This window comes from Erpetoichthys calabaricus, chromosome 5 (genome assembly GCF_900747795.2).
Source record: "Erpetoichthys calabaricus chromosome 5, fErpCal1.3, whole genome shotgun sequence".
Classification (NCBI taxonomy): domain Eukaryota; kingdom Metazoa; phylum Chordata; class Cladistia; order Polypteriformes; family Polypteridae; genus Erpetoichthys; species Erpetoichthys calabaricus.
In genome coordinates this window covers 17,194,848-17,203,904 of record NC_041398.2, presented here as the reverse complement: position 1 = coordinate 17,203,904, position 9,057 = coordinate 17,194,848, and the positions used below count along the sequence as shown (strand labels likewise).

General features: G+C 41.8%; 1 protein-coding gene across 1 annotated transcript; it reads left to right on the top strand.

Annotated features, from left to right (window-relative positions):
- The first annotated feature begins 368 nt into the window (after positions 1-368).
- On the top strand, positions 369-7,984 carry LOC114641773 (zinc finger protein 773-like). The gene is made up of 2 exons (XM_028790793.2): positions 369-783; positions 6,854-7,984. The coding sequence occupies exons 1-2, from the start codon at positions 369-371 to the stop codon at positions 7,915-7,917; spliced, it is 1,479 nt and encodes a 492-aa protein (XP_028646626.2). The 3' UTR covers positions 7,918-7,984.
- Positions 7,985-9,057: the final 1,073 nt, after the last annotated feature.

The following is a 9,057-nucleotide window of genomic DNA, read 5'->3' as shown; positions in this document are numbered from 1 at the left end:
CTTGGTCAGCTGGACTTTGACCGAGAATCGGTCAGGTTTAGACTCCAGATCTACTGAGATTTCCTTAGGCTTACTTGGAGGGTCCCCAGCATTTCAAATCTGTTATAAAAACATAGCTGGCAGTCTTCTGTGTGTGGTAAAACTGGACGTTAACCCTGATATGTGCTCAAGTTCTCTTTAGTGAGTTTTAATGAAGTAAGTTTTATCACTTTTATTTTGGCAGATAAATAGAAGCCTCATTTCCAGTTCCTGTGGCCATGCAGTGGGGTGTCTAATGGTCTCCTAAGACAGAAGTGTTCATGTGAGAAGGGAATCTTAGAAGAGAAGAGCAGACACTTGGGCGGGAAGAGAAGACTCTTATACGGAGCATGGCGTCAGTCAATGATGATGGCATAGATGCGAGACTGGCACCCATTAAACAAGAGGACTGTGAGTGGGGCACACCGGGTGATTTGTGTGTCAAGCGGGAGGATTTTGAAGGAGCGATTTCAGATTTTAAAGAGGAGCTGAAGGTGGAGACTGTCAACATTAAAATTGAGATCTCTGAAGATTTCTCAGGTCTTCTGGAACTGGAAAAGCATGACATTGGCAATATTGTCAAGCAAGATATTTCTGAACAATCGCATAACGGTTTTCAGCCCTCGCTCACTAATATGGGACAATTGGCTACACAGCAGAATTGTGTGGAACTGGAATTTGAGATACCTGAGTTTGAGGAGAAAATCACTGAAGGAAGTGGAAGAGAAGCAGAAGAACTGCAGTCATCTGGGAATGTTAAAATAAGTAAGTAATGCGATTTAATGTTACAGAAAGTCAAACTGATAAGATGTGCAAGTTCTGTGTGTGTCTGTGTTGCTCCTTTCAGTTAAGTGTAACTCGGGGTGGGATACACGTTTGAGGCCAACTGCTTATCTCACTGCCTCTCCCGACATAAATCTGTGATTTTTACCAGTTTTATTTAACCTCCTTAGCATTACATTTTATTTAACCAAAAAAAAAAACGTAAAAAGCGTTGCATTTTTTTGGCACGAAAAATTACATTTTTGCTAAATCTCAAAAGTATAATAATGATACAAACAATAATAGTAATGATGAATAAAAATAATAATATGAAATGAACAATAATAATAACTGTAATAATATTGTAAAACTATTAATGGAGCCAAAACAACATATATTCTCAAATTGTCAAAGTGTGTGGTAAATCTTAAAGCCCGGTGAAAGACACAATCCAGCATCACAGTCGGGACAATAATCGCAGGTTTCTTTCCAGATTTATCAGTTATTGAACATCACGCTGCACAGGTATGAGTTGGATTCTGTTTTTTTTTTTTTTTTTCTGTTGGATGTCTATAATCAGTTAAATGTCTACCAATAAGATGCTCCGGATTGATCTGTGATGTGTTTGGTCGACCGCATCTCTTTGGTGGAAGTTGGATGTGCAGCAGTGATTTGTTCTACAAACTGGTGTGTAGCGTTTGCATGAGATGCAGTTTCGCCAGCTTTTTGTTTGTATAACACAAATTCTTTCCAAATGCTCCATTCCACCAGATGATGAAGTATCTTTCTGTAATATTTCTTTTGTTGCCTCCACATAATGGGATAGAAAGTCGATTCTTGATCCGCATGATCTCCGCCGCCCCTCATGCCATTGTAGTCGAGCACAGCACAAGGCTTCGTCACCTGTTTGTCGCCTTTTGCCTGGCCAGTGACTGCAGCTGCATTATGTGCAGTGCTAAGAGGACAAACATCTTTCTTGTCTTTCCATTTCAGCACAAACACTTTACCCTTTTGCCAAGCTACTAGCGCACCTCGCTGTAATTTTGCTCTGCCCAAGTCGTCAGGCCTGCCACGATGGTTGGGACGCACCGTTCCATATGCACCGGTCTTTCTTTGCAGAAAAATGCCACATAGCTCTGGTGAAGTTTAAAAACTGTCCATGGTTACGTCTATCAAAGTCCGTACTGATGACATAGCAACGCCATACTGATTGTATTTCAGATCCAACATTGTCCCTTTCCTTGTGTATAGAACCAAATTCCAAACGTGTCTCATTTTATATTCACAAAGCGCGTAAAACTTTATGCCAAATCTTGCTCTTTTTGACACGATGTTCTGTATCCATGACAGTCTGCCCTTATAAGCCATGAGACTTTCACTGATGCCAGTTCGGAATGTAAACACTGAAATTTTGCTTCAATGGCCTGGTATATCTCCCCGATGTTCTTCAGTTTGGATGCTGGACGGGTATTCTCATCAAAGTCTTCATTGTGCAAATATTTCGTAATTAGTGAAAAACCTACAATCGTTCTGTTTCGCTTGTAACTGTCCGTGCTCGATATAAATGACAGTTGCCACAACTACTATATCCCTCCACAATAATTGCAAGGAATCCATGTTTCTGGCAGTGTTTCGGCCTTAGGCTTATCTTCAAGTCTTCAACTCCTCAGTGTGACCAGTTATCGACTGTGATATTTGACTGTTTATTTGGTGCATGCTTTGTTACTGACCGATACTGCATTATGACACTACCGTTTTAGGTCTCCTCTTTCCTTCACTTCAACGTAAGCCTCCTGATAAAATGAAAAGGCACATACAGCCTAGCAGAAACGGTTTTGCTGGCCTACATACTCACACCAACGCACAGAAGCAGAAACATGAACATCACGCCAGACCAACCAGCACAGGCAACATGACTTAGAACAACAAAGACAACGTATGACAAACCACAGAGTATCGTTATCCGAAGATCAGCGGCAGCAAGTCTTACACCTCGACCTTTCTGAAGAGCAGCGGCAAACTGCCAGACAACAAGAAACACTACAGGGATTCCATAACACTGACAACTCAAAACAAGATATTCCCTTTATATTACAGCGTAGGCAATTCCCCGTTCGTTTAGTATATTGTATGACTATCACCAAGTCACAACAACAAACGTTTAATAACATCGGAGTTAGTTTACCATGGCCAGTTGTACACTACATTTTCCAGAGTTACATTCAAACCCGGGTTAAACGTACAAGTAGTTGTGGGTTACATGCAGAGGAATGTTTTCATTGACAATAACATTTATGCAACAAATTGCGTTTTCTGACAATTCTTATAGACGCCATTATGCTACATTACCTGACAGCCACACATACTGACTGACATGTGCCCTGCTTTTCCCATCTTATCCAATATGTTCTATTCACCTGTTCATGTTACAATTTGTATTGTAAGCTTTCATGCTGTTGTAAGGGAGTATAATAACATCCCATAGTAATCCTGTGACTATTCTAATATTGAGTCCTCTCACAAGTCACTTCTTATTAAAATAATCTCCTTTCTTACTGTAACGTGTGATGTTCTTCTCTCTCTACCTCACCATCATTTCATTAACACTTTTCTTCTTGTGAAATTTCCACAAGCACAATTTGCTAATCAGACATAAATTCGCTGGAGAAGGCAGCACTGACAGCACTTTTACAGCCCAAATGATTCTCGGTTCTAACGTTTACGCGAGACGCATCTGTACAGTTGCCCAAGTGACCCTCGGGACTAACATTTTTAGTACGATTTTCGCAGCCCGAGTAATGCTCTGGTCTAACGCTCTGGAGGTTAATGAAATGTCAAAAAATCACATCTTCTTAAATATGTTTTCTCAATTGCAATGCAATTTTTCTGTGGTGTGTTGGCACCCTGCCCGGGATTGGTTCCTGTGTTGGCTGGGATTGGCTCCAGCAGACCCCCGTCACCCTGTGTTCGGATTCAGCGGGTTGGATAATGGATGGATGGATGGATGCAGTTTTTGCAAATTAGGCAAAAAAAAATCCAAATCCGAGTGATTTTGCTCAAATCCATAGGCGTCCGTAGTTTTCTGGTGCTCACAGCTGAGCCAAGTTTGATTTAGAGGGTGTGATTCGCTTTTGGGTTACCAGCAATGTTCCCTCTAAGCTGAGCGCGTGAGCAATCGCTCACACGAATTCAGAGCGTCGCTCATACTTCCCGCATGATCGCTCATTCCGACGGCGTCACTTGTACTTATCGCACGATCGCTCACTCTGACCGTCGGAGTTGGTGCTCATAAATTTTTGGCTTAAACAAAATGTCGCTCATAAACAATGTTTTTTGCTCACTATATGCTATTCCTTAGAGGGAACATTGGTTACCAGTCCACAGCGTCACATCCTGTCACACAGGCAGACATTTACTCTGAATGTGGATTCCTCAAGTTTTAAATCTGTCATAACTCTGAGTGCCTCACAGAATTTTCTTTTATAGTGTTTTTATTAAAGTAACATACACCTACAGAATATGTTAAGAAAGTTAAATGACTCAGGACGCACATATCATAGTATTACAATAGTAAAGATTAGGAAACAAAGCCTAAACAAAAGGACAACAGCACACTTGAGAGCAGTAAAAAATAACCAAGTGTGTGGGGGAAATAGTGACCACTGGACATGGCGGCCTTGACCGTGTCTTTGGCAAATTCCTCATGACAGCCTCACTTCATCAACTCCACTTGTCCGATTCCATTTTCTTAACTTGGGCTCTCAGCAACTTTTGAGGTGAGGAAGACATCGACTTGAGAATGAATGGAAGTCCACAGTGACACACACTTCCACGCTCAGTCACAACAGTCCAGTCTTGAGACAACAATTAACACCACAGTAGTGAGAAGCAAACCCTGCTGAATGCACTTCACCTTGAGTTCAGTAAAATCGTGGAAAAGATCGGGGATTTCATCAAACTTGGGGTTGGAGAACCTGAACTAGTGATGAGTGGATAATAGTGCAGTGGTCTTAAGTGTCCAGAGGGGCCAGGGAAGCATCTGCCAGCTATGCTGGACCAATTATTGTGGCCAAAAATATAATCTGAGCTGTGAGGCAGCAATGCTAACCACTGCACCGGCATGCCCCCCATCAATAGATCAATAACCACAAAACGAAAAAATACCAATAACTATTAAAAAAAAAAAAAAAGAAAGAGAAAAAGAGACCTCCGCACCAAACAACTTTGCAACACAAAACCACAACAGCACAGCCCACTACTTGTACTGCTTAACTCTTTTAGGGCTAATTTTTTTTTTTGTTTCTTTTCTCCCAGGGCTGAATATTTTTCCAAAAACTAACATTTTTTAAAAAAGAACACAAAGCAATTGTTTAACATATCAAATCAACAAAAAATATTTCCTTTTGACAAATGTTACTGTCTTGCATGTTGTATGAGCCTGCATACTCTATGATTTCACATACATTTTACACAGCAAAGTCTGATCTCGCTCAAAGCAGCCAATTTCAGTCATTGCCACATTGCACTCCTTACAATACGTGTTGCTTTGGTGCCTACTTTTCAATTGTCTGTTGCTGCACTTTCTAACATATATTGTTAGTGTGTACTGTAGAGAGACAAGTCACCCATTTGCCATCGTGCCATGCCACTGCCACCAAGTTTTCTGCCTGCATGAAAACCGTATTGTCACCTCTTTTCATCTTCTGAAACTTTATGAACTTTATGTATGGCATTATAGCCTGGCTCACCCCATGGGATTTGCTTCTGTTTATTACAGAAGTGAATAAAACTTTGCAGCAGCACGTACCTAAGCCACCAGGGGACAAAACACGTTTGGACCAATGCTCTCTGAAGTTATATCACCAGTTCTGTCCCATCTCTATTTGTAATGCCACAGCGCGCTTCATCTCGTCTTTCGTTGTGGGTTTCCACTTTGAAAAACGAGAATGCGATGCAAGCACAGCCCACGATTCAAAAAAATTCTCTGCCTACCTGTTTGTCTCGTCTGACAGTAGCTGAAAAGCAGCATCAGGAGAGAGCAGCCTGAAGTACAGCAGCTGGTGATCTGTCGTGTCCACCAGCAAGCCATGCCGTCTTGTAAACTCCGGTAGCCAGATCGGCTCTCAACGGATCAATGTCTGTGTATTCCTCCCACGCGAACCTTGCCATAGATGCATCGGCTGCGCGAAGGCACTCAACTGGCAGCAGCTCTGCTGGCGCGGCATTGGCCGGTGTCTGATCAGCTGATGCCGGCTTCTCACTCTCTTGCTCGATCTCCTGATCACTGCCAATAAAATCCGATTCTGAAAAATCAAGAGTCCGACTCCGCAATAATGCGCAACACATCGTCTGCCGAGTGTTTTCTTTTCTGCACTTCCTTCGCTGCCTTTTCACATGTCGGTGCCATCTTGCCTTTGTTTACATTTCACAACTCACGCACACGCAATGTTTAGTTGCTGAGTCAACGAGTCTAACATTCCTCCAAGCACAGAGGGAATGCCTGTGACGTGACAGTGAGATTTGTCGCCATTAACAGCTGATTGTCGCCCTCTATCCCTGGATGTCGACTTTTGTCGACATTCGCCTTCAACCCCTCCTGCCGACAAAAGTCGACATCCGCCCTAAAATAGTTAATCTGCGTCTCCCAAGGTCCTCTCACTACAACCAACTAACACCCACCGAGCCTCTGATCCAGCGTTACGCGGGGGTCCTCCTCATCCACCATTGACTGCTACAGCTATGCCATGTCACACTGGCCTTACAAAGCATTATGGGGTGCTGGGGAGAAAAAGTTTGTCTGAGGCAGCTGTGTCTCAAGTATTTGGGGAATCATTCAGCAAACAAGGTCATTACTGAAGCCAGCAAATTTGATGTATTATTTGGTGAATTTCACTGATCAACACTACACATCAGACACATCTTTGGGAGGAAGATGGAGAAAGGCAGCAGGAAAACATGGAGAAAGATTAAAATGAACCTCAGTGTGAGCTGGCAGCATTCACACATGCACCACCTACAGTATCTCCTGTTAAAAATGTGTTTATTTTAAAAGGAAAAGTGTTTGTCTTTGCAGATTTACAGGAGGATGGCAGCTTCTCCCCATCTTCACATGTTCAGCCCTTTCTTCAAGGCAGAGTGCAACAGAAACAGGAAAAGAAAAAGAAACCAACAAGAGGATCCGAGCATTTGACAGCAGCCTCTTTGCAGTGCAGTTCTCTTAATACTGTGAAACTAACATCAATAGAAGCCATCAAAATTGACCAACATGTCGTTCACAGCACAGACCAAGAGTCCTTGTCTGTGGGCCAAGAGTGCAGAAAAATATTCAAAAGCAAATCTGATTGTAAAGATCTCAAGTTGAATGATATGAAACCATATTGCTGTTCTAAATGTGGCAAAAGATTCCTTTACAATAGCGTCTTCAAAAGACATACAATAATCCATAGTGGTGAAAAGCCATATGACTGTTCTGAATGTGGCAAAAGATTTAACAATGTTAGCAATCTCCAAAAACATAGAAGCATTCATACTGGAATAAAGCCATATGGCTGTGCAGAATGTGGTAAGAGATTTATTTACAGCAGTCATCTTAAGAGTCACACAAGAGTTCATACTGGAGAGAAGCCATATTGCTGTTCTGAATGTGGCAAAAGATTTAGCAATGTTAGCAGTCTCCAACGACACACAACAATTCATACTGGATTAAAGCCCCATGGCTGTGCAGAATGTGGTAAGAGATTTATTTACAGCAGTCATCTTAAGAATCACACAAGAGTTCATACTGGAGAGAAGCCAAATTGCTGTTCTGAATGTGGCAAAAGATTTAGCGATGTTAGCAGTCTCCGACAGCACAGAAGAATTCATACTGGATTAAGGCCACATGCCTGTGCAAAATGTGGTAAGAGATTTATTAATAGCGGTCATCTGAAGGAGCACACGAGAATTCATACTGGAGAGAAGCCATATTGCTGTTCTGAATGTGGGAAAAGATTCAGTCACGGCAGCGCTTATTATAGACATGTAAGAGTTCATACTGGAGAGAAGCCATATTGCTGCTCTGAATGTGGCAAAAGATTCACTGAGAGTGGCGCACTTGATAAACATCTAAGAGTTCATACTGGAGAGAAAACGTATTGATGTTCTGAATGTGGAAAAAGATTTGCAGCTACAAGCGGTCTTTGGAAGCACACAAGACAAATGCACGTTAGAGATAAGCCCTAGTCTTGTCCAGAATGGGGCAAGCTATTCTCTGGTAGCAGCAAAAGCACACACGATTTTGTAGAGAAGAAAACCCTTATTGTTTCCATGAACTTGGGAAGCAAATGTCCAGTAGTAGTCCTCGTCAGAGACAGACAAATTCATACTAGAAGAGTAGCCATGTTCAGCTTAAAATTATATATTGAGCACATCTCTCTCGTTTTAAAATTGTCCAAAATGTTTCCAGGGCAAGATCCATACTGTGAACGTTGCAATCGAGTTCCATTCTCACTAGGCCACATGTTTTGGGTGTGTATCAAATTAACAATATTCTGGACTAAAACTTTGAAATGCCTGTCAGACAGCCTTGGTGTCACAATCACTCCTAACCCATTAATAGCTGTGTTTGGTGGGCTCCCAGAGGGGCTTAAAGTGGAGAAGGACAAACAAACTGTAATTTCCTTCACTTCACTATTAGCACGTAGACTTCTCTTGCTCAACTGGAAGAATCCTAACCCAGTTCTTTTAAGGCAGTGGGTAACTGATGTTATACACCATTTGAAATTTGAAAAAATCCGATTCTCCCTTCGAGGATCTGTGCAAAGCTTTTTCAAAAACCTGTCAGGATCGAATCAATAACATTTTAGAATAAGCATTTATATTGGGGAGAAAGACTCCATTCTCTCTTTACTGCTCTCAAACGTTTTACTCCAAGCTATTGGCCTTCCTGTCTTTCTCATGGGTGGGGGTTGAATTGAATTTAGTTTTGTTAAGTTTGACTTGTATTGTATGGAATGTTACTTGCTTTTAATAAATTCAATAAAAGATTTATAGAAAAGAAGAGTAGCCACGTTGCTGTCCTGAATATAACAATTCACAAAAGTAGCAGTCTCCAGAAACACTTAAGAATCCACACTGTTCTACAGATGTGAATGTGGCATGTGGTGCTCAGTCAGTCAGTCATTTCCTAACCTGTTTAGTCCTGAATAAGGCCGTGGGGGTCTGCTGGAGCCTATCCCAGTTAGCATAGGGATCAAGGCAGGGTCCTGCCAGTCCATCGCTGGGTAAAAACACACCAAA